Source organism: Nycticebus coucang, chromosome 17 (assembly GCF_027406575.1).
Source record: "Nycticebus coucang isolate mNycCou1 chromosome 17, mNycCou1.pri, whole genome shotgun sequence".
Taxonomy (NCBI): domain Eukaryota; kingdom Metazoa; phylum Chordata; class Mammalia; order Primates; family Lorisidae; genus Nycticebus; species Nycticebus coucang.
The window spans coordinates 58110003-58136175 of record NC_069796.1 but is presented as its reverse complement, the minus strand read 5'-3'; the positions used below and the strand labels follow the sequence as shown (position 1 = coordinate 58136175).

Sequence of the window (26173 nt, the reverse complement as noted above, 5' to 3'; positions counted from 1 at the left end):
GGCCATGAACAATGACTAGCAGAGAAGAGACACTTAATAAACACTGGTTCTCTGGTATAGCACAATATGTGATAAATTCGGGTAAGTCAATTAAAGAACATTTACAGTGTAGGGAAACTGCATACTCTTTAGCATAGGAGAAAATTGAAAAGTGTAATCTTGATCTCCTGCCTAGTAATGAAGACCAGGATGCGCTGCTAAGAGCAGAGGAAAGCAAAATAATTTTTCTGCTGATTTACCTCTGAGACAAAGCAAACTTGATTGGATGATAGTCCAGATTGCTAGACTGAAAGGACTCTTCTGACACAGATCCTTGGGGATGGCACAGAATACAAGTTTGACAACAAAGTAAAATTCCAGCTATTCAATCATGGATAAATCACCAAGTCTTCAGAAATACTTTCAGATGACATCATTCTCTTGTTTTGTGTGAGCTTTCCCAAAACCCAAATTATTGAATGATCCAAGGATACAAAATAGTGACTTCTTCCTATCAACGATTTTTTAAAAATCTCTGTATAAAATGACTTATTGCTATCTCATTGATTTTTTTTTTTTTTTGGCTCTTTTTCCAATACAACATTGCTTAATACCTCATTCTTTCCCCAGGATCTTCCCTGTCAGTAAATTATTATTTGTGTAATAGAATTATAATTCTAAAAGAATACGTTTTATGCTGTGATTGATGGAAAATGTGCTCTTAACTTTCAGGGGCAAGACCAATTTTCTAACACTTCAGTTCTATTTGCTGAAATGCATTACTGCTATAAAGCATCAATTATGGCTAATAACAGCATTCTTCTTACCTCAGTAAGTACTTGGTTTGGTAAAGCTTTAAAAATTCTCCACTTTGGCAATCAATTTAGTTAACTACATACAGGAAAGAGCCGATTTCATATAGATTATTACCTTAATGTCATATAAGTGAGGCTCAATATACATTTACATATACCTGTATTAAGCTTGCCAGATAAAACAGACTTTAGAAGCCATATTTGTACAATAACACAGTTAGCAAAGTTTGAGCTCATATTTTCCATCTCTTATCCCTACATCTTTTAGGTTTTTTAAATTAAATTAATACTAAACTCAGTAAAAAAAAAAAAAAAAACAACAACAAAAAAAAAAAAACACAAGAATGGAGGTTAGAGAGATTAGCCTCAAATAGAGGATTAGGGAGATACCCGAGTTCCAGCTAAATTCCAGTGCAAAGTTAATGCATTCTATTTTGCTTTTTGGACTCTACCACTCAATTATGTAATCACTCCAAACCTGGGAATCTTCTGAAATATCTTCTGATTCTTCAACTCCACATCCAACTGGTAGTCTGAATGTGTCAATTCCATCTTTTAAATGTCTTTTCCCTCTTTCCTCCCCAGGCTACTACTATCTACTTAATAGTGAAATGCAGAAGCTTTTCTAGTTAACATGTTTTAAAATACAAATTAAGAACATTATAGAACATGTGTGTCAACAGATGGCGATTGTGGTCACTTTGACTCAGGACCAAATGGACCCTGGGCACCCTTATAGTCCTCAGCTCTAAGAAACTTCCCCATTCTGAAGTCCTCGACTGCACAAGTTCTCCAGAATATAAAAATAATCATATCTTTCTTCTCTGCTTAAATACTTCTGTGAATTCTGAATGCTCACAAAGAACGTCCAGGTTCAAAAAGAGTTTGTGAAGTCTGACTTTGAAACAGAATTGAGTATACTCCAGTACTCGAGAACATGTCACCTTGGACCCTTGTAAACTCATGGAAACCAACCAGTATAATCTTTGAAAGTTAATATTGCAATACAGATGCTTTTCTGTATTTTTCAAAGGAACTGAACTCCCCCACCTCAAGATAGGAAATCTGTTACATCAAGGAAACTTTAACCCCAAGTATTAAAAAGGGAGCCATCCTAATGCCTGCAGAAGTGTTTGCAACCTTGGTTTACAGAGTTCTAATTAAATCAAGCACCAACAAGCCCTACCAAGAGTGATGGACACAGGCACACACAGAAAAGATGCAGCCCTTGTCCTTCTCAGAAACAGTCTGGGACACAAATCGTAAGAATGATCATCTGGAATGACAGGCATAACGGGAGAAACAGAGATACAGGAGCATCATGGAGGCGGGGAAGACAGAGAAAAGCAGTCTAAGCAGAAAAACTGCCCAAGCGAAGGCAAGGAAGTATGACTGTGAGTGTAGACGGTGCCAAAGATAAAAATAAACATCATAATTCAGAAAAGGCAAATATTCACTACATATCATGGGACCACCACATAAAAACCTTATGCTGACTTTGTTATGGTCATGTTTCTTGTCACTCTTTCTTTTTTGTTAGAGACAGGATCTCATTCCATCATCCAGACTGGAGTATAGGATGTCATCATACCTCACTGCAGCCTAAACTCCTGGGCTTAAGCCATCTTCCTGCCTTAGGCCATTCTCTTGCATCAGGCTCCTGGGTAGCTGGTACTACAGGCACATGCCACCACACACAGCTAATTTGAAAAATGTGTGTGTGTGTGTGTGTGTGTAGACAGGTTCTCTTTCTGTCTCTCAGGCTGATTTCCAAACTCTGGCTGCAAGCGATCCTCCTGCCTTGGTCTCTTGAACCACCATGCCCAGCCAATGGGAAAGCTTCTTTACCAAACAGGAGCTGTTTTTGTTGCTAGTCTACTTACTTCTTTTCATCAAAACAAGAAAGTATTCTCAGTGCCGCAGATTAAAGGCTGCTTTCTTCTCATTAATAAGTTAAATTACTTATATTGCTAGTACAGAACAGAATCTCTAAGGAAAAAAGAATCTCAGTTACTCCAAAAGTCATTTTGTCAGTACTTTTCTTCACTTACACGTCAACAGTAAATGCCCAATCTGCTAAGCGCCAACAGCATGAATTTCTTCAAAGAAGCATAAATACAAATTATTTTTCAAATGTAATATAGTGACACTCCTATCATTTCCATCTTATCCATGCTATGACAGAGAGGACTGCCCTCTGAAAAGCTGTGGAAACTCTCTAACCATAATGATGGATGATCCCGGTGCAGAGAGACAGTTTAAATTCTTAGAATATGGTCAAAGCCTCATTGTACTAAGATGTTTTGACCTCCTACCTCACAAAACCTTTTAAAATCACTACTATTATTGGGGAAAACTTAATACTGTGTTATTTATTCAAAGGGATTGAAAACTATACGATACAAAAGCACAGTTATCAAAATGGAGAGAAAGCCACAAAAGGTCACCAAGGAGAGAAATGTCTCCAAACTGGATTACCAGCCTCTGAAGAAGTGAGATTAGACAGAAGTCAATGCCCACAATTGGTCTGAACAGAAATGCTTTTTCAATGTAACACAAGGCCATAGATATGTTGAATGCCCCTCCCATCACTCTTCCACATCTTTTCATCATCTTGGCTTGAGTCTCCCCTTTCCCCAACAAGAACCAAACAAACCTTGGATGGTTTTACTTACAATTGTGAAGTTCATGACTTTGAGAATCCAGATGGTCATGGCCAAGTTCACCAGTATTAAAATCATGAGGAGTAGGACAAAGAAATACAAGCATCTTTTTCGCCAGCCATAAATCCCCACTTTGTATACTTGTGGCCCCTCAGAGCTGGTCATGGCGCTCCGGTGGTGTGTGTACTGTTCCTGAGGCATCTGAAATAAATGAGGCAAGAGAGAAGCACTCACGTTAAACTGCTGAGAGAAGAAAAAAAAAAAAAAGAAAGAAAGAAAAAAAATCAACTGATGAAGAGATATGGCTGGCTGCTGTCTGTACATTTGCACTCTTCTGACAACTCTAAAAATCTGCTTCCTCTGGACTAAAGGAGCTGCTCTGGATGCTTGCTTTAAGTTCTCTCATTTTATGCAGCCATCTCTCTTGATGTGTACTGAGACCCACGCACAGACTGGGAGGAAAGGGATTCCCAGGAAGTCATTTTCCAAATGGCTCTTAGAATTCCAACCTCTTTGTGAGGGAGACACTTAAGGCTGAAGGCAAAATTTAGAGTGGCTCAAGAAAATGAATTAACACTGGCAGTTCATCTTGATAGTGTAAAAATTCCATTCAGGTAATTCATTTGGGAAGGTAAAAGAAAAAAAAAACAAAAACCTCAAATGCAATCATTCCGTATTGCAACATAGTCAGTGGCAAAAGTAGTATCCCTATTTAAGATTTAAAAGGAGTCCGGGTGGACACAAGCTCAAGCTTCAACTCAATTCAGAAATCTTCAGCCAGTGATCGTCTAGTGAAAACCTCACCAGAGGGAAAGTTCTTGTTTGTTTACTTGCAAATATCCACTTCAGGCTCCCAAAGCACCAAGTTCCCACCCAAGCAGTGAGCTTGACACTGTAAAGAGATCACAATTATATCTTAGCTCCTGACAAGTCTCCTATAGATCAGGGCCATGTTTTAAGAAGAGGAGAACAAAACAAAATCATCAATCACTAGCCCTTTTTACATACCAAAATCAAATAAAAGCAAAAAGAACATTTTATAAATAAATGAGTTAGTTCTTATGAGTTAGGCAATTTTAACTGTTATCTGTCAACTTACTTAAGAAACACATGGATCATCAAAATCAAGCAAAAGGTAGACCTGCCGTCCAAGAGCTTTCAAGCGAATGGGAGGATGAACTAGTTAGTTAAACACAGACCATAGTAGAGTGAGATAAATTAGAAAAGTATTTGTCAATCTAAGGTAATACACTGATCCCCTTTAAAGTAAGGAAGCTTTTCCAAATCCCTGCTGTTGACACAAATTATCTTTATACTAGCATTACTGATTAGGTACCAACCAAATCTAGATAAATCCATCACTTCCATAAAATTCTAAAACCAAAGCAAATTTTAAAATTAAATACAAATAAAACTACAAAACGGATATCACTCAAAACAGAGAATAACTAAGCACTGCGAAGAAAGATGATTTGTTCAAATTAAATAATATAAATATGGTACCCAGGACTTTGTCTGGGCATCTTCTGAGCATGGCATCCCTTGCCATAAGCCGTGTGACAACATGCCCCTGCTGCCTTTCTCTATTCAGATAAAAGCATAGTCATTATTTTGGCATTTTCACTTTGGCCCCAGGTAGGCATCCTGCATTCCCTGAACATGAGGCTTGCTCTGTTTATTTTCCTCTTATCCAATAGCAACGAAATTGGTAATATGTGATACCAACATGACCACAATGAAAAACCAAAATATGGACCTTGAGATCACATCCTTGGTTATTATATTAGGTCATCTTCTAGGTGGTTCAGAATATGACTATTTTATGGTTTTTTGATAATCATTGAAATGTACACATAAAATCCACCCCCCCCAAAAAAAAACCCAGAGAACTCATGGCCATTAGGCATCAGTGGAATTCCATTTAAAAAATTGACTGAATTTGTCCCTATGGCCAACCAAAATGCTCCTGAAGGCCTACACGGCATCTGTCTCCTTCTAAACTCTACCCTAGCATGGAAATTGATGCCTTATCTGAATATTTGATAGAATATGTGTGTGGAATGAATGAATGAAAAAAACAAATGCATAAAGAATGACCAAATGAATGATTTCCCATCTGTTACTAGCTTTGCTGCTGCCTAGGAATATACAGAAGTCCAAGCCAAACACCATGGGGAAGTTCTTGTTTGTATACTTGCTAATTTCCACTTCAGGCTCCCAAAGCACTGGGTTCCCAGCCAAGCAGTGAGTTTACACTGTAAGAGGATCACAATTTTATACCTCAGCTAACAAATCTTCTACAGATCAGGGATGTGTTGTAGGAAGAGGGGAACAAAACAAAGTCATCAATCATTGGCTTTTTTATATACCAAATCAAATGAAAGTAAAAAGAACATTTTATAAGCTGCAGAATATTGGGGCTTTATTTTCTATTAAACAAAATTTGGGGAATTAAGAAAATAATCACAGGGCGGTGCCCATATCTCAGTGGGTAGGGTGCCGGCCACATGCACTGAGGCTGGCAGGTTCGAATCCAGTCCGGGCCAGCTAAAAAAACAACAATAACAACTGCGAACAACAACAACAAAATAGCCAGGCATTGTAGTGGGCACCTGTAGTCCCAGCTACTTAGAAGGCTGAGGCAAGAGAATAGCTTAAGCCTAAGAGTTTGAGGTTGCTGTGAGCTGTGATTCCATGGCACTCTACCCAGGGCGACAGCTTGTGACTCTGTCTCAAAAAAAAAAAAAAAAAAAGGAAAGAAAAGAAAGAAAGAAAGAAAATAATCAGAATCTTAGAATCACATCTGCAAGGTCTTCTGATTTCAATCAACTAATTTTATGAATGAGCCAAATTAGGATTAGAGAAATTAACCCTCTTGTGCAGGGCTCCAGGGTTTGTGACGGACAAGTCAAAAAATAATAATCTATGCTTTTTATGGGCATGATGAATAGTGAGAAACTCTTCTCAAATAAGTGTACAGAAGGCAGTGACATTGTCCCTATGCCAGTTGCCTTTTCTCTGTCATTCACCCTGACCAGTGGTGTCATCATATAACTTAGATATAAAATGGAAATGATGTGTCCAATAAATATTTATAAGAAGATAGGATGGGGATATGGATATCACTCTTGTAATTTTTTTTTCACATAGAAATTATGAGGCCTGGCAGGATGAAGTGATTATCTTGAGTAGCGGTTCTCAGCCCTGGGTACACCCCAAAATCACTCATGGAGCTGTTAAAAGTATATACATTCTGGTTAATTCAATAACAATTACAGGGGTGGCACCCAGGCATGTACATTTTTAAAAAGCTTCCCAGATAATTCAAAGAATAGACAGGACTGCGTACCACTGGTCTAGAATAATGTCACTTGACCCCAACAACAAATCAGAATCCAAAAGAAACTTAACAAATACAGTACAAATTCTGAGCTCCAGCATTAGAATCTGGGGCTCAGGGTGGTACATTATATAAATGCTCCCCAGGTGATTCCAAGCATTTGGGACAAACACCTGAAAAAAAGTTTTGTTTTTTTTTTTTCTTTCAAAGTGTATCCAATTTAAGATAAAAGCCTTGTAATTAAAATAGCAAAAAACAAAGCTCCACTCCTTAAAGCAGGAACTAGGGTCTGCTTTGGGTTCATAAGAACCACTGACTTTGTCCAACACCATTACCGACCAGCCGAGGAGCTCAAAACCAGAAAGCAGCAACTCTCTTTCCACCGCACAGTAAATTAGATGGAAACACAATTCTTAGCTGAAGGGTACAAGCCTCTTGCACCTCCATAACATCTGCTTTAATGAATCACATGAAACAAAATACTCCAGTGTCCAACTCTGTAAAATAAATAAATGAGGAACAGAACAGGAGGTAATTTTCGATAAATGATTATAATAGGAGGCCTTACAAGGCAAGTATAAGGTAATGGATACATCTGTTGTAAATAATCCCTTCATGGGAAGGGGAAATTTACATATGCTGTTAATTTTTCTAGTCAAAAATTAAAGCATGTTAAAATGATAAAAACAAAGGAGGAACGATGATCTCTGAACTGTGATTCTTCTTGTTCCTTCCAAGAAGAAATTTACTGTCTAGGGAATGAAATTAAAGGGCATGTCCTGACTTGGACAGGCCCCTTTGAAGGGTGTGGGAGAGGCCCAAGGATACATGAACATAGGCACACATTTTTGTAAAATTGAGAAAAGATGTTTTAATTGTAAATAGCTAAACTCTTTTTCTACTCTGACATTCCTTTTTTAGGTAATTGTCACAATATTTTAAACTATTTCATTTTTATTATAACTGTTATGGTGATCTATGATCAGTGACTTTTGATATCACTATTAACATAGGTTTGAGGTACCACAAAACCCACCAATATAAGACAGCAAACTCGATTAATAAATGCTGTAGGTATTCTGACAGATTCACTGACCACCTGTTCCTCCATCTCTCTCCTCTTTAGGCTTCCTTATTCCCTGAGCCTCTTGAAATTAGGTAAATTGAAAACTTAGTAAAGTATCACAAGAATAGAAAAACAAGTATACCATGTACTCAATACTAACCTGAAAGCCAGTAGATGATCTAAAACATGTCTACACAAGAGAAAAGCTCAACTCAAGTTGGGGTGGCAAGAGCAAGGAGGGAGGTAGATGGGTGTACTCCCACTTAATGGGCACAATGCCTAGGTATATGGCACACCTCTTGGGTGCAGGATACAACTGTTAGAGGAACTCTACCTAACAAATGTAAATAGTATGACCTCGTTGTTTGTACCCACACATTAATTTGAAATAAAAAAAAATTTAATTTAATTTTACAAAGAACTGTACAGTGACCTCTAAGTGTTCAAGTGAAATGAAAAGTCACGTGTCTCTCACTTTAAATCAAAGCTGGAAATGATTAAACCTAGTGAGGAACGCATATCAAAAGCCAAGACAGGCCAAAAGCTAGGCCTCTTACAACAGTCGCATTGTGAAAGTAAAGGAAAAATTCTCGAATTAAAAGCTCTACTCCAATGAACACACAGATGATAAAGTGAAACCAACTTATGGCCGATATGAAGAGAGTTGGATTGGTCTGGATAGAAGATCAAACCAGCTGCAGTATCTCCTTAAACAAAGTCTAAGCCACAGCAAAGCCCTAACTCTCTTCAATTCTATGAAGGTTGAGATAAGAAAGCTGTAGATGAGAATTTGTACCCTTGCAGAAGTTGTTTCATGAAGTTTAAGGAAAGACACCATCTCCTTAACATAAAAAGTGCAACAAGAAGTGGCAAGTTGTGATGGGGAAGCTACAGCAAGTTATACAGAAGCTCTAGGGAAGATCAATGAATAAGGAGATAGACTAAAAACTATTACTTTAAACTATGCAGAAGATGCCATCTAGGACTTCCATAGGTAGAGAGAAGAAGTCAATGCCCGGCTTCAAAGCTTCAGAGGACATGCTCACTCTTTTCTTAGAGGCTAATGCAGCTAGTGACTTCCAGTTGTAGCTGGTGCTTATTTACCCTTCAAAAAATCCTAGTTCTTTGAGAATTATGATGGATTTACTCTGCCTGTGTTCTAGAAATGGAAGAGTAAAGCCTGGATGACAGGAGATCTGTTTATACATAGTAGCATGGCTTCCTGGAAATGTTAAGCCCACTGTAGAGACCTACTGTCTATCAAACAAATGCTTCCAAAATATTATTACTCACTAATAATGCATCTGATCACCCAGAACCTATGGTGAGATGTATAAGATTTGTGTGTATGTTTTGGTTTGGTTTTGCCTGCTAATACAACATCCATTCTGTAGCCCGGGGATCAAGAAGTCATTTTGATTTTCAGGTCTTATTATTGAAGAAATACATTTCATAAGGCTATAGCTGCCACAGATAGTGATTTCTTTGATGGATCTGGGCCATGTAAATTGAAAACCTCCTGGAGAAGGTTCACCATTCTAGATGCCATTAACAACTTTTGTGATTCATGAGAGGAAGTCAAAATAGCGACATTAACAGGAGTTTGGAATAAACTGATTCCAACCCTCCTGGATGACTATGGGGGGGCTCAAGACTTCAGTGGGGGAAATAACTGCAGATGTGGTAGAAACTAAAAGAGAACTAGAACTGGAAGTAGAGCCTGAAGGTGTGACTGAGTTTACTGCAATGTCATGATAAAACTTGAAGGGATGAGGAATGGCCTCCAAAGGATGAGCAAACAAAGTGGTCTCCTGAAATGGAATTTATTCCTAATGAAGATATGGGCATTGTTCAATATCAAAAGATTTAGGATAGTACATAAACTTCATTGATAAAGCAGTGCAATATTTGAGAGGACTGATTCCAATTTTGGCAGAAGTTTTCTGTGTGTAAGCGGCTGTCAAACAGTATACATATATCACACTATAGAGAAATTGTTTTGTGAAAGAATCTATTGCCACGTCCAACTTCATTGTTGTCTCACTTTAAGAAACTGACATAGCCATCCAGATCTTTAGCAACTACTGCCCTGTGCAGTGAGCAGCCATTAATATCCAGACAAGACCCTCAACCAGCAGAAAGATCATGACTCACTGGAGGTTCAGATGATTCTCAGCATTTTTTAGCAATAAATCTAATTAGGTATGCATTTTTAGATATAATGCTATTATACACTTAATAGACTATAGTATAATGTAAATACAAATTTTATATGCACTGAGAAACAAAAAAAGTGTGTAGCTTGCTTTATTACAATATTTGTTTTTTAACTGAACCTGCAATGTCTCTGAGATACATCTGTGTCTCAGCTTGTCTTTATTATCCTATTTGTTGTTTCATTTTTACTTTAATTAGTGCCCAGGACGTCCAGATTCTTGGTCAACCCTGGGACGCTCAGGTTTTCATCTGTCTACTGAAATGGCTCATTTAAAAGTCGCTCATAAAAATTCAATGTACTTTTCATATTGCTCATTTTCCTTGGACCATCTGAACTTTTGGTCAGTGCAAACTTTCCTTCTCTCCCAGAAACTCTTTGCATACATGACATTGTAGGCTGGGGTTCTTTTTCTAAATCTCTGATTGCCATTTGTCTTTCCAGATTTCCTTCTGCTCTTTATTTCAAGTTCATGTTATAAGTTAATGTTATCTTTCTTTCCCCTCAATGACATTTCAATGTCCTACTTTCATTTTGTACTTCTATGAGGATAAAACTGATCTTACCACCTCAACTCCAATTGTCATCACAAATTGAAGCTATCTCAATGTTTTTTATCCATTTACTCACTCACCAGACATCGTAGAGCATTGGTCAAATTCCACATACGGCACCAGATTCTCAACATTCTGCAAGTAAGCAGAGTTACCCTGCCTATATGAAGCTCACAGTCTGGATGTTGGTAGACAATAGGCATTGTGAATGCGTAAGGACAGAAATTAAATTGTGTTAATTGCCTACACCAAAATATAGCTGGTAGTAGTAAAGAGAGCATCCCAAGATGGAAGATACTTCAGATAGACTGAACAAGAGAGAACTCTCCGAGGATATAACGTTTGACCTGAAATTTGAAAGATAAGACAGGGAAGTAAAGACAGAGGTAAAAAGTAATCCAGGCAGAGGGAAGAAAGCAATGACAAGGGCCCCAAAGCATGGGACACCAATGTGACTGGCCTGTAAGGACCAAGGAGGGGATGAGCACAAAATGATTTCAGAAAAGTTGGCTGGAGTCAGGTGACGCTGGGCCTTGGAGACCACAGTACGAAGTGCTGATGTTACGGTGTTAGCTCTGGCTTTGTCATTTGTGCCCTTTATTATGGTGAAATATGTTCCTTCTATGCCTAGTTTGTTAGGGAAAGGGCACCAAAAAAGAAAAAAAACACACAAACTAAAAACACAGCAGTATTTGAAACAGGGGAGTGATAATCTGATTTATAATTTTAGGACTACTGGTAGTCTACTTGAGGGTACAATTAATGGGAGGGTACAATTTTTAGGTTATAGTTTTCTCACTTCCAGGGTAAAGTTCCATTTGACTACCAGAGGTGCTAAATAAATAGTTGTTGTTTGATGATGATTATCCACCTGTTTTTATCCCACCCTCTAGACCAGTGGTTCTCAACCTTCCTAATGGCACAACCCTTTAATACAGTTCCTGTGGGTTGTGACCGCTGCTCTATATGATCATGCATCCCAAACACTCCTCAGTGTTGAATCATTCAGCAGTATGATTCTCAACTAGTAATGACATGCCTCTTCAGAGGCTTACTTGCATCCATGGGGGTGCATAGAACTCACGAATTTTAAAATGGAGTCCATCTCCAAATACACCCTTAAGGATCACAAGACAGTAACACTTTCCATCAGTCTTGGGGGAACTTCTTTACATTGTTGTGTACTTTTTTTAGTGATCTATGTCATCTCTCTGAATAAAGCCCAAACTCACCCAAGTATTTAAAGCACCCTTGAAATCTGAGAGCATCTAAACAATGTGAAGGTGTACACACATGCATCTGTGCAATGAATGATTAATTGAATAAAAAATCAAGCCAATGTTAAATAGAAAAGCATATCTTTTAGTAATGAGTAAACAACTATAATATCAGAAGTAAAGAAATTAAAACTTATATGACTTGGCCCTTCCTAAGGCACGTACCGTTGTACCAATGCTACATGGGCTTAGATCCAAAGCATTTCTCTATTTCTTCATGAGGCTATTTTCAGTATTCACCTGTTTATTAACAAATCCAGTTGACTTAAAGGTAATCTGTTTCTTGCAACATCAAATGCAACAGGATTCTCTTTCCCAAGAATGAGTATATTTAAAAGTTTCTGTTGCTTTGCCATTCGGTAAGAAGAAATTACCAATTATGAAGACAATATCATAATGTAACCACCCACAATCATGAGCTAATTAAATAGCTGCCAAAATAAGAGATGAGGAGTTTCCAAAGAAGGTCATTCTGCATGGGCATATTACTAAAGCACAGTTTTTTGGTTTTTTTTTTTTTTTTTTTTGCAGTTTTTGGCCTGGACCGGGTTCAAACCCACCACCTCTGTGGTATATGGGACCAGCGCCCTACTCCTTGAGTCACAGGTGCCACCAGAATTTTATTTCATTTTACTTTTTTGCAGTTTTGGCTGGCATCAGGCTTGAACCCACCACCCCTGATATATGGGGCTGGCGCCCTACTCCTTGAGCCACAGGTGCTGCCCTTATAGCACAGTTTTTAGAGCTGTAACCTCATGGTCTCAGGCATTCAAATGTTCATACCTGAGATCACATAACATTAAAAAACCAAGACTCAATATTAATTTGACGTGACAATCTCAAGGAAATGATTCACAGTTATGACTTTGACTTGTGAAGAACGTCTTCTGTTTCACTTCTGTCCTCAGTGACTTTCTGACACCCATGCAGCTGTTTCCAGTAACCTGGGCTTAACATCTGTCTCAGGCGCCTCCTAAACTTTGTTCAAATCCCACATTTACTGTGACTCACCAAGGTCCTTGAACGAGGCCCAGTCTAAATGATACCTGGACCTAGTCATTGTCTCTCTGATAAGGAAGCTGCAATGAGCATTATAAGGATAAGTCTTACTTCTCAGACAAGTCTTTGACATTCTAACAGAGAAACCGGCCTGATTATACCCAGGTATTCATGAATTGTGCTCCATGTTGACTCCCTTCCCTATATCTGGCAGGTATCAAATAGCTACTATTACCCCTTTTCCTACATTTCAGTGAAAGATGTAGGAACAATAGAAGTTCTTGGTGCAGAAACGTACACAGCTGGTGTACTTTGTGAAGCTAAGCCCATAGTCTGGTCTAACACTGTTGGAAGCCATCGCTTTTTGTCTCTAGTCAGGTGTTTTTTTTCCAGCAGGGCTCGTCTTCAAGAGAAGAACAAATGTCCTCCCCCCACTCCAAGTCAGACAGGTATCTGGAAAATACATACAGTGTCTGCATTATCAATTTGCTATGCAAGAATGCATTACTTTTCAGGGATGATAAAAGTCAACTTTCTGAAAACAAATCAATGTCATCAACTTTCCTGAAGATTTTCCTTTTTTTAATTTTTTTTGCCTTTAAAATTTTATAGGCCGTAATCAACTTCACTAATAAGGTAGAGTTGAGAACAAGAGATTCACTGGCAGGCATTTCACAAATGCTTGCTTGACTGTGTGCGCCCACAGGGCTGCATAATATCTCGTTCCATAAAGGAATTTAAGAGGGGGGTGCTAATGAGTGCAGTTCTCTGTTTAGTTGCATATTGTGGGGGAAGGAGGCATGGCAAAGCACAGAGCTGGCCTGCAAGGAAATCCTTCAACCCAGTCTGGTTTTTCAGCAGTAGAAAAAAATAAAAAAAAAACAAAACATTTTTTACCATCTGTACCATGTGCCAGTAGGTCCTGGAGATATAATTATATTCTGCTTTCATCAAGCTCATATTTTCATGGGAGAAATGAGCAATAAACAAGTAAACAGATGAAGCCATTAGAACTAAAGTTAGGTGCAAGGATGGTCCCATGACACAGAATAGAGGGTGACTCGCTCTGATCATGGAAGGCCATTCTGACCAGGTGAAAATTAAGGTTGACTTGGGGAGAAGGAAACACATTTATAGCAGAGGGCAGAGCAACCATTATAGCCCTTAGAGCTCAAGGTCAAGGGATACAATTGAATGAGCTCAGGGGAGAGGGTGAAAGGGGAATTTGTAGAAACAGGTGTGGCACCTATTAGGTTATGACACAAAGTAAAGAAAAATACAGCAAGACTAAAAACTATTATTGTCTTGTTTAGAAATAAGACAGTGATGCAAATCAAGTGAGCTACAATATTTTGGGTATTAGTGCTTGATAAAATTTTGGGTAAATTTAAGTAAACATGAATTACATAACTATGAACTATAAACAGTTTTTATAAATATCAAGCATAGGTCTCCTCCCAAGCTCATTACAGTTTCTGGAATTTATTGTAGAATCAGAGTCATTTTGGATTATCTTGGCACATAAACAATCTTCCATTAGCCATGTTAATTTTGAGGTCTCTGATTTAAACTTACTTGCTTTCAAGGCTTGTTTTTATTCAGCCTTCTGAATAAAAGGCATTAGTCTTGGATCGCAAATATTTGGCACAATTCAGACATTTGCAAAAAACTCATCACTTCTTTAGTTTTGACATAACAATCACCATTTTCTTTCTTATAAAATTTATGCAGAACAGTAAATGTCCATTTATTTGAAATAGCCCAGGAATAGAATCTCGTTATTTTAAAAAGAATTTGGATTAACAGTTAGGTATTTCATATTTAAGCTTTCTAAGAATTAGAATATTTAAGCATTGAACAACTTTTACTGAAAAAAATTAGACAAGCACATGTACTTAGAATTAAAAACCATCTTGGGCGGGGCCTGTGGCTCAAGGAGTAGGGCGCTGGTCCCATATGCCGGAGGTGGCAGGTTCAAACCCAGCCCCGGCCAAAAACCACAAAAAAAAAAGAATTAAAAACCATCTTACAGTAAAGAAAATCTCGATTATGCTTTCGGCTTCTTTCTATGGAGGCAACCACTAGTACTTTATAGAAACATTCAATATATGTGTGGGTTTTATTCAATATGTATGTTCAATGCATATACATTACAAACTGTAATATTTTTCTTTTTTATACAAACAAGGGCATTTTTTACACACTGCTCTAAATCTAACTTGGTCCACGATATCTAAGCAATAGTCCCATAAAAAGGTAGAGAAATCTGTTTTTTTTTATCAGCTTCAGGGATGTCCAATTTTTTTTTTCTCTGTTGCACATTGGAAGAATAAGAGTTGTTTTGGGCCACACATTAAATACAAAAACATTAACAGAAGCTGATGAGCAAAAGAATAGATCTGGGCATACTTTTTGTGATATCTGACACCACAGATAAGCAAAATCGTTCTCGAATAATCTGCATGCCACCTGTGGGCTGCAGATTGGATACCCCTGATGGACCATTCTTAATTTTATGGATATTTGAATTCCTTGGATGAATACCGATGTTATTTCTGGTAATTTTCTGCTATCTATGAAGATTTGAACCAATAAATACTTCCCAGCTACTATCATCTGCTGGCATCAGACATCCAGCAGTAACAAGACAGACTTCCTGTCTCACAGACTTTATATTTTAGAGGAAAAACAGGAAACAGATAAATTAAACAAGTATCTTTTGGTACTTGTTCTCAGGAATCAGTCTTATGCCATTTAAAGAGAGTAGCAAAATGGGCAACGCCTGTGACTCAGTGGGTAGGGCGCCAGCCCAATATACTGAGGGTGGCAGGTTCGAACCCGGCCCCTGCCAAACTGCAAGAAGAAAATAGCCGGGAGTTGTAGTGGGCGCCTGTAGTCCCAGTTGCTCAGGAGGCTGAGGCAGGAGAGTTGCCTAGGCCCAGGAGTTGGAGGTTGCTGTGAGCTGTGATGCCACAGCACTCTACTGAGGGTGATAAAGTAAGACTCAGACTCTGTCTCAAAATAAATAAATAAATAAATAAATAGATAAATAAATAAATAAAAAAGAGCAGCAAAAGAGGACAGCATGGGGAGCTCCTGTGTAAGGAAATGTCAGGGAAAGACATTCTGTAGTGGAGAGAATTGGGAATTATCAGTGAGCAGGAGAGCAAAGTGTGAGGGTAGGAGGGGAAGCATTCCAGTGGAGAAAACAGCACCAGCAAGTGCAAAGGCCCTGTGGCAGATGCTTGCTTGGCACATGTGAAGGACAGGTGGCTAGATCAGAGTGAAGCAGGGGAAAGTATTTCAAAATACACTTAGGTGCAGGTGGAAGGGGAATGTGTAGTGCCTTATAAATCCCAGGAAAAACCTGAGGTATGACAGTGATTGTGACACTGGAGAACCAAGGTGTGGGAATTACATGATCAGATTTTCACTTCGGAGTCACTCTAGGTGTTCTCTAGGAAACAGATGGGAGTGGACAAGAATGGAAACGTAGAGAGTAAAGACCTGTGATTACTGTGATTGCCCCGAGAGAGGTGACAGCAGCCCAGCCCTGCGCAGAGGCGGGTGAGAAGGTAGAGAGTTGCTGTGTTTGGAATCTATGAGGAAAAGGAGAGCTAACAGGATGTGCTGCTGCCTGAGACTCAGGTGTAAGGGAAGGACAAGAGTTGAGCAGCACACCAAGGCTTTAGCCTAAGCAGCCAGGTGAACGAGCGTGCCATTTATTACAGTGGGGACAGCAGAACAGAAGGCGCTCGTGTGGCAGGAGCAAATGGAGCGTGTTCAGTTGGGAGCTCTGTTAATGCTGAGTGCATGTAAAAGTCCAAGAGGGTGACATCTCAGTGGCACCTGGAAGAGAGTCTGCACTTCATGAGGAAGAGCACCAAACCCCGAGACCTAAATATGTAAGGCTGCAGCATCTGAGTGGTATTGAAAGCCACAGGAGTGGGGCATACATGTTTCACACATGGTCAAGTACACCTGCCTGGGAAACCAAAGTGCTAGATGGAAGTATGGAGGTAATTTTTAACAGACATTATTATTAAAGCACTCCCCAAATAATAATATGACTCATATTTAAGTATAAAATACTTATCTCTCATGAGCCAAAAGATATTTTAGTATCATCATGAATCTCAATTCTAATCAAGTTAGTGATGCAGATGGGGGCGGGGCACATAATACAGATTTGTACTAGATGTTATCAGATCTCGTGTATGGTAGACAGAGTCCTGACAACACTCTGAAAGATCAGTATAATTAATACTGCCTTATAATTGAAGAAACTGAGGTCCTAGACCAGGTGTCCTCAAACTTTTTAAACAGGGGGCCAATTCACTGTCCCTCAGATCGTTGGAGGGCTGGAGTATAGTTTAAAAGAAAAAACTATGAACAAATTCCTATGCACACTGCACATATCTTATTTTGAAGTAAAAAACAAAATGGGAACAAATACAATTCACACCGCTTCATGTGGCTTGCGGGCCGCAGTTTGAGGACGCCTGTCCTAGACGATACAGGAACGTTCTCAAGGACCGCTAAGTAAGTTGGTCATCAGAGCCTGGGCTTAAGCTTAGGCCCAGTTTTCTCTCTATTGCATCATTCACAGTGACACAAAGACTTAGCTTTCTCTGAATCAAATGTAAGGTATTGAGAATTACCATGAAGGTATGCTTAGTGTGGATTATATTTCCAAGGGCATAAACACTCCCATGGCTCTGTTCTAGGCATTTGGGATAATATATCAATGAGCAAAAGCAAAGATCCCAATCTCAAGGCAGTGGTAGGAGGTAGTGATGAGGGAGACAGATAAACATGAAAACCAAAATGTATTATACTTATATTAAAAGAGGATGTGTGCTATGACTCCTCCCCCTGAAGAGATAGGGGAAAACATCAGCAGTACCATGGGGTGGGGAGTACAGCAGGGTCAATTTTTCAAAGCATGGTAAGGCCTGACCTCAGGAGGAAGGCAACACTTGAGCAAAGATTTGACAGAATCACAAGTGTAAAACTCAGAGGCATCATTCTGAACTGAGTCCTTAATATTACAAGTGGAGGACCAGAAAAGAATGTGTGAACTGAACATCCCTGAACAGGAAAAACAATTTCAGACATCGATCACAGATTTACTGGTGTCATTTTTTGCATGCAAAGGAGGCTGCATGTCATATCTCTTATGGCAGCCACTTCTCTGGCTGGCCTTCTTAGGGGGAGCAGTAGATCTCTTCAGCCAACCAAATACCCTGTGCTGTACAATGCCAGTGCTTTTTAAATCCCCACATTACAGGGGTATTTGCGAAACTTGGTAAATGTAGAATGTAAATGTTTTGGCACAGTAACTGAGATAACGCCGGAAAGGCTATGATAACCACTGTGATAAAAATGTGTCAAATGGTATATGAAGTGAGTGTATGATGCCCCATAATCATATCATTGTATACAGTTATGATTTAATAAAAAAAATAAAATAAAAAAAAAAATCCCCACAGATGATTCAGGCCAGAACCAGATAATGACAATCACCATTGAGCTGCTACAGCTCTTCTGTTACTTGGGGACCAGGCAGGGTGATAAAATAAAGATGAGCATGATTCAAACACTTGAGATCAAAGAGGGACAACAGGGCCTCGTGGGAACATAGAAAATATAAAGTCCAAATCCTCATTTAACAGATGAGAAAACAAGCTCCAGGACGGTGAAGTGACTTACTCAAGGCACAGAGCAAGCTAGTAACAAAATCAAACTCAGCTAATCTGAAAACCAGTATGTTTCTCATAATTCCAGGCCTCTGGGTCCTCCACTTGAACTCCTGCTTAAAATCACTCCCACCAGTCACCATACACAATACTTGAAGACAAATCATAACAAATATCAGTTCTCTATCATAAAGAAAACACACATAAATGATTACAAACCTTTGTGTAGTGACAGTTCATGCTAAACACTGTTCTACGTGTATTGAATCCTCACACACATATGATCGGGAAGCAGGCCCTATAATTATTCCTATTGTACTATTGAGACAACTGAGACAGATTAAATACCCTACTCCAAAGCATTCTGCTTGTTAAAGACACAGAAAGAATTTGAACCCAGAGTACATGGCTAGGAAATCTGTTCTCTTAATTGTTGTGCTAAATGCTTCCACATATAGGTGAATAACAGTGTGATTACTAATTAAAGCTATATTTTTGTAATTATTTTATCTAGAAGTTTTCAACAAGGATTAAATCAAATTATTAAATAATTATTGAGCAACTACTTTATCCAACTAATGTGAAATTTCTTCTTAAGTATAGGCATTTTCTCCCAGGTAGTAAACCATTTTTGATATGTCTTTGAAACTCAGAAATTTTCACAACATCATGAAAAGCAGCTACAACAATTTAGGAACATCCTGCTATAGCGATTCAGTAGTTCCATAAAATTAACATTGATCTGGTAGATTCTCCCTTGACAGCTGTGCTTGGCAAGGATCTCTAGCTATAACCTGTGCTTTCTAATGCTTGCAGTAGAACCTGTGGTCTGAAAGGAAATGTTCTTTATCTCAGTTTTGGTCATTTAATATTTTTTAAATCAAAGTTTCCAGAAACAAGAATGACAACAATAGTTAAAAGTTATTGTGCATTTTGCTACATATACACATATGTGTGTGTGCCTGTGTGTGTGTGTGAGTGCACTGAGGTATAATTCACTTCTAGTGAAATACACAGCCATTAACATTATATTGTTCAATGAACTTTACAAATATGCATATATTTGCACACAATATTCAAAAAAGATAGGTAACATTTCTACTGCCTTAGAAAGCTTCCTCATGCCCCTTCTTAATCAACTCCCATCCCCAGAGGAAGTGACTCATTTCTAAAACATCTAAAGTTTTGTTTTTTTTTTTTAATCTTTGCTATAATACTATGGGGTAGTTATTCTGAGGAATATCTAATTTTGAGACCTATGTTCTTGGATTTCCTTCTGCATCCCTTTTCGGCAGATACTTTGCCCACCTTAGCAGTGTCCTCCAAGAAAATGAAGCCATAGCTTAATTATACCCTAACTTCTCTCCTATGCATCTAGAATGGTACTACCTGCACTGCCTTTGGGTAAAAATAACGACTTCAATCATTGTCTACCTTCCATGGTTCAGTTGAGATGTTTTAAAAAGAAAAACAGAGCCACTTTAAACACGTGGGGATCAGGAAGGTGGGGTCAAGCATAAGAATGGACATAGGTCCTCTCAAAGAAAGAGGAGCTGCCCAAACCCACCAGTCACTGTGCCAGGAGAATCAGATGAGGGATGACCATCTTCAGCTTTTTCTAGATGATCTATATATCTGGATTGTACTTAAATATTTCATAATTGAGTCGATTAAAAAAAACTTTGTGAGCTAATAGGCACCCCCAGGGTGCTGGTTTATAACCTGCTGATCAGATCATCAGCCTAAAATTCTAGATTTGTCAAAGACATAAGAGAGGCCACAGACTTGAAAGGTCACAGCCAACTTCAGGAGTTGATGTTTGTTATCACATGGTAAAAATAATACTCTTGTCTATTACCAGTGCTCCTGACACCTGAGGAAAGCAGGAGTCAGCACATACTGTGAAAAAAGAAACCAGCAAGGAGTGGATAAAACAGAATAAAGAAATAAGAGGGAAAGACCTAGGAAGAACATAGAACAAGATAGAAAAGCAGCCATAGGTCAGAACAGGAAGAACAGAAACACAGTGTCACTCTGTTCCCTGCTCTCCCCACACTTGAGCAATCTTCTTTCATAGCATATGCCGGTCGCAACACTGCAACCCCAATCAGGTTGAGTATGACAGGATGTTGCCCGATGATTCGCCTTGAGAAGGGAGCTCACCTTGATATTTATTTACTCTGAGCTCAATGAAAGTAGTTTCAGCCTCTGAATGCTTCAACCTAGCAAGTTACAAGGTTTCCAGGCATTCACAATCTATTATTTGGAAGTCAGGGTGCTCACGAGACAGTCTGATCCTATCACACGGGTAAAGAAAAGTAGTCTGAACAAGGCAGGAGTTTCTAATCCCTGGCAATATAGTTTTTATCAGGGGATTGTCCTTGCTTTAATAGGTGCTTTATTGGTTAAAGAGAAGAATAAAGTGATCACATCCATATCCACCCACACACACCCTGGGCTCCATTAATACACCACCAGCAGAGCTTCCTGAGCAACAAGCTCACAGGATTTATATACTAAGTGAATCACAGTGACGTGCTCCTCTCCCAGTCCCGCAGATCTGTCTGAGAGGCAGGTCAGAGGCTGCAGCGTACAAGCTTTGCTTTCTACGAGGCAGTTCACGCTTTACAACAGGAATTTGAAACAACGATGAAGACCTTTCTGTGTGGCAGCAAAGGTGAAATAAAGGGAACCGTGGAATCTCTAGAGAAATCAGCGTGGGCAAATCCATGTAAAGCATTCCCCCCTCTGCTGGTTGTCTCTATGCTTCATTTTATCTTGTCTCCCTACTTCATTCTTTGGTGATTTGTGTGGTGCCATCCAGTTAACATTAACATATGTATAGCTAATATAGTCAAGTGCCTCTGGTATACCAAGGACTGTGCTAAGTGCATTGGAAACACAATCTCACCATGCACTGTGTGGCAGACACTTTCTTCATGTCCATCTTAGAGAGAGAATGTCGCGGCAGGCGGCAATGAGTAACTTGCCTGAGGCCACGGAGTCAGGATCCTGCCCTATGTCTGACTCAGAGCAGGAGCTCAGTTCACAACCTAACCCTTTATTTCTGCTGCAAGATGATCCCACCTTCCACTTTCTTCTTGCTGTGACTCCTCTCCCGCACTAGATGTGTGGTGTCCTCAGGAGGGAAGGGGTGCTGGTCAGATGACTGAAACTGAGTTCAGGGAACCACATTTTCAATAAGGGGAGGGTAACAGGAATATGTTTAGAGGAGGAAAAACAGAATAACGCAGGGAAAGGTGGAGGGATGGGTGAAATAATTTGAGAAAAGCCTGCCTTGAGAAGGAAAGAGTAAGACACACTATTAAAGAAAGGGAAGATTGGCTCAGTGCCTGTAGCACAGTGGTGACAGCGATGGCCACATACACCGAGGTTGGTGGGTTTGAACCAGGCCTGGGCCTGCTGGACAACAATGACAACTGCAACAAAAAAATAGCCGGACGTTGTGGCGAGCGCCTGTAGTCCCAGCTACTTGGGAGGCTGAGGCAAGAGAATCGCTAAGCCCAAGAGTTGGAAGTTGCTGTGAGCTGTAACATCACAGCACTCTACAGAGGATAACATAGTAGAGTGTTCTTTTGTCTTAAAAAGAGTCTTCTTCTTTTTAAAAGAAAAGAAATGGAAGAGTCTCAGAATCACAAAAAATCATAGGTTGTAAGACACAGAACACATCTTAAAGGCATCTGATCCCATTTTATAGATGAGAAAACTGAGATCCAGAGATTAATGCAGTCAGAACCTATTCCAAGACCTCTGACCACCTCTACTTTACTTTCTTGCTGGATCCCACTTCTTCACCAGGTTCTACCACTCACCTCAGGTGCGGCTTGAGAGACTGTGGCAAGGGAAAGGGGTTATACAGGACAGAGTGATAAATTTGGCTGCATCTGAAGAACCTTGAGGAGGGAAAAAACATTCCAGGCTCCCTCACAGTGTAATGAGGCTCCCTCTGAGGGCACTCCCATAACATCTGGCTGACACCTGTCAGCAGTGCTATAAAGGAGTTTCTGCAATAAGTGATTCAGCCACACAAATCTTTAATAAACCCCATTCTGGGGGCCAGTGTCTGGATGGTTTCAACAGAATCACTGGGGGAAGCTTGAAAAATATGAGTTTTCAACTCTAATCTCAGAGATTATGTTTCAGTAGGTTCTGTGAAACCATGGAATCAGGTGATTTCTGAGGAACCTGCACTATGAAGTTACTTTCTCTAGCATGGATTCCAAAGTCTCACTTAGATGTTATTATTGAGCCAAAGCGTGCACCCGGTACTCCATGCCAGAGTTAGAGTCACAGGCCTGAAACACTGCCTTTGTCATGGACTGGTTGTGTTCAGTAGGTAAATAACAAAACTTTCACAGTCTCAAAGTTTACTTATTTAGAAAGGGAGAAGCATAATGTGCACTTACGGAAGTAAAACTCAATGGTAATCAAGCAGGTAGAGAGGAGAGAAGAAAAGGGATAAAATCCCTTCCTTTGTACCCACACGTAATGGGTACAGAGCACACCACCTGGGTGACAGGCAATAGCCCTGGACTATGTAAGTCTGATCTATATCTGTATGCACAAAATAGCAAGCCCTTATACATTTAAACTTCTGTGAGTAGGATTTCAATTACTTACAGCCAAATGCAATCTTCTCTGGTATAGCATGAAAACCCTCTTTTCAAATAAAATCTCTTTTAAAACCCTGATATGTGAAACAAATAAAAGTGCCTGAGCTGCATTAGAAATTTAGATAGCAGTGTTCCGAAAGGCATTTCTTCCCAGATTTCTGCAGGGGTTCTTCTACACAACCAGAACTGGCTAGAAACAGCACATCTTAACTGGTGCAGATGCCAGGCCACCAGGGACCCTCAGATCTTTCCAGGGAGCTGAGAGTTCTTTACCAACTTAGTTCTCATGTTTTTATGTTATTTTTATTTGCTTATTTATACAAATTCTGTTCTAGAGAATATAGATCTTCCTGGATGCTGTCGCTCACACCTATAATCCTAGCATCCTGGGAAGCTGAGGCAGGAGGATTGCTTGAGGTCAAAAGTCTGGGACCAGCGTGAATAACACAGTGAGACAGCATCTCAACAAAAAATAAAAAAATTAGCTGGGTGTGGTGGCATGTGCCTGTAGTCCCAGCTACTCGGGTGGCTGAGGAAGGAGAATTGCTTGAGTTTGAGGTTGCTGTGAGCTTTGATGACCCTCGCACTCTAGTAATCAAGGTGACAAAGCAAGACTCTGTGTGTGTGTATATGTCTTTTAGAATAGAATTTGCATAAGTAAGCAAATAAAAAGAAAAAGATGTATGTGTGTGTGTATATATACATATATAAATATATATAGAGAGAGATCCAATTCATGACTAATGGCTACTACCACACAATTCATTGTATGATCATTGGCAACAGTGGTTCTATTCTAACTGTCATGAGTAATAGTAAAGAAACAGAATGTGTATAACACAAACTGACACATTCCTTTTAGGTGTAGCTCAAAGGACATCCAGTACAACATCTTCTATGTAAGAAACCATTATTGATAATCTACTATTACATGGTTTTATTTAGTTCATACATTTGTGTTCGTGTTATAGTTTTCATGAATGACTAAGAGGCTTGTCCTATTTAGTATATACATACTTAAATATTAGTATGATAAAATAATAAAAACAGTGAGAACGCAGATCTTCCTTTCTGCCTTTTTATTTGTCTGTACAGGACTCATAGTCAAGAAATAATGAACAAGAAGGCCTACATCAGCTGGTCAAAACTATGATTTTAGGAACTTCCTAATCTTGTAAAATCATATAAAACCAATATCAAACATTTACAACTGTGTGATGGTTATTTTTCCGTGTCAGGTTGACTGGGTTAGGCAATTCCCAGCCAGCTGGTAAAATATTACTTCTAAGTGTGTATGTGATAGTGTTTTCAGAGCACATTAGCATTCCGATCTGTAGCCTAAGTGAGGACTATCTGTCCTCACCACTGTGGGCAGGCAGCATCCATCTATCAAGGACCCAAAGAGAATAAAAAGGCAGAAGAAAGGTAATTCTCTCTTTTTCAGCTGAGACATCCACTTTCTCCTCCCCTCAGACACTGGAGCTCTTGGTTCTTGGGCCTTGGACTCTAAAACTTCTATCAGTGTCACCTGCCCCCATCTCATTCTCAGATCTTTTGTGTCAGAAGAGGAGTCACACCGTCAACTTGCCTGGTTTCCAGGCTTTCAGACTCTGAATGAATCACACCTCTGGCTTTCCCAGGTCTATAGCTTACCATAGCATAAGATTTCTCTACCTCCATAATTATATAGCCAATTCCCCAAATAAATCTCCATATAAACAAACACCCACTATATGTGTGTGTGTGTGTGTGTGTGCATATTTTAGAACAGAAGTTGCCTAAATAATAAAATAAATATCTATATGTATGTGTGTGTGTGTGTCTATTGGTTCGGTTTCTCTGGAGAATCCAAATATAGGCTGAGTATCTCTGAATCTCTTGTCCAAAATGCTCAAGAACAGAAGTGTTTTGGATTCAACTTTTTTTTTTTTTTGGATTTTAGCACATTTGCAGTACACTTACTTGTTAAGCATCTCAAATCAGAAAACCCCAATGCTCCAATGAGCATTCCTTTGAGGATCATGTTGGCACTTAAAAAGTTTTAGATTTGGGGTGTCTGGATTTGGAACGTATACCACATTATATAACCAACAATGTGGTATATGCCCTTTGCCTTTTTTTTTTAATAAACAATAAGTAGAATTAAAGAAATTTCTTCATCAGGATAAAGCATATATAGCACTTTGCATTTACTTTCGATAGTTTATCTTAATAATAAAGTAATCACAGGCAGGGTCTTGGACAAACTTTGCTCACTGGGGTCATTCAGCCATCTCCACCTGGTCCCTTCACTCAACAGTCATAACAGGACAGAAATATTTCTGTAAGGAACAAATAGCATTTAAAAATAAAGCCTTTAGAGCCTTCCCCCCTCCTTAGGAAATTTGAACTCTCTGGTAATGCTATTTTTACACAATGTGCACCCTGATTACTTCCAGAAGGCAGGGCAGGCTGACCATTCCGAAGAGGGTAAAACAAGTCTCTCTACTGAGGCTGTGGTTTATCTATATGCTTCCAAAACAGTAAATCAGTGCCTGGTGGTTTGTGCTGTTTGAATGTCTGTGTTTCATTCCTGGGCAAAGGACTCCTCCCTCCAGCCTCACTGACCAGTCTGCAGTGTGGCTGCCCTCTGTCCTCTCTGCCTCTACCTCTGGCCTGGATTTCTTCTTCTGTATTCTCCCCTCTCTCTGCTTTCTTTTTTTCCTTTTAAATGTCAACAGAGTTTGGCTCATCCCCTTTACTTTAAAAAAAGAGAAACTACAGAGTTTCTTCCAAGTTTCAGGCATTGCTCTTCATAATCCTGCAACCTGGAGTTGCTATTTCACGCCTCTTCTGCTCAACGCTTGACACGCACTAAATTTAGAGGAGTACGACATCCGAGCTCACTGAAGTCTCTTTTTTCATTGGCAGTAGGCTTGGCTATGGTTCATGT

The 26173-nt window shown here is 39.3% G+C and overlaps 1 protein-coding gene across 1 annotated transcript in view; it reads right to left on the bottom strand.

The window, feature by feature from the left end:
• SGCD (sarcoglycan delta) overlaps positions 1 to 26173 on the bottom strand; it is a 448917-nt gene that overhangs the window by 420977 nt on the left and 1767 nt on the right. The window contains exon 2 of the mRNA XM_053567126.1: positions 3470 to 3658. Within this exon, the coding sequence (XP_053423101.1) occupies positions 3470 to 3658 (189 nt within the window). The remainder of the gene's footprint in view (positions 1 to 3469; positions 3659 to 26173) is intronic.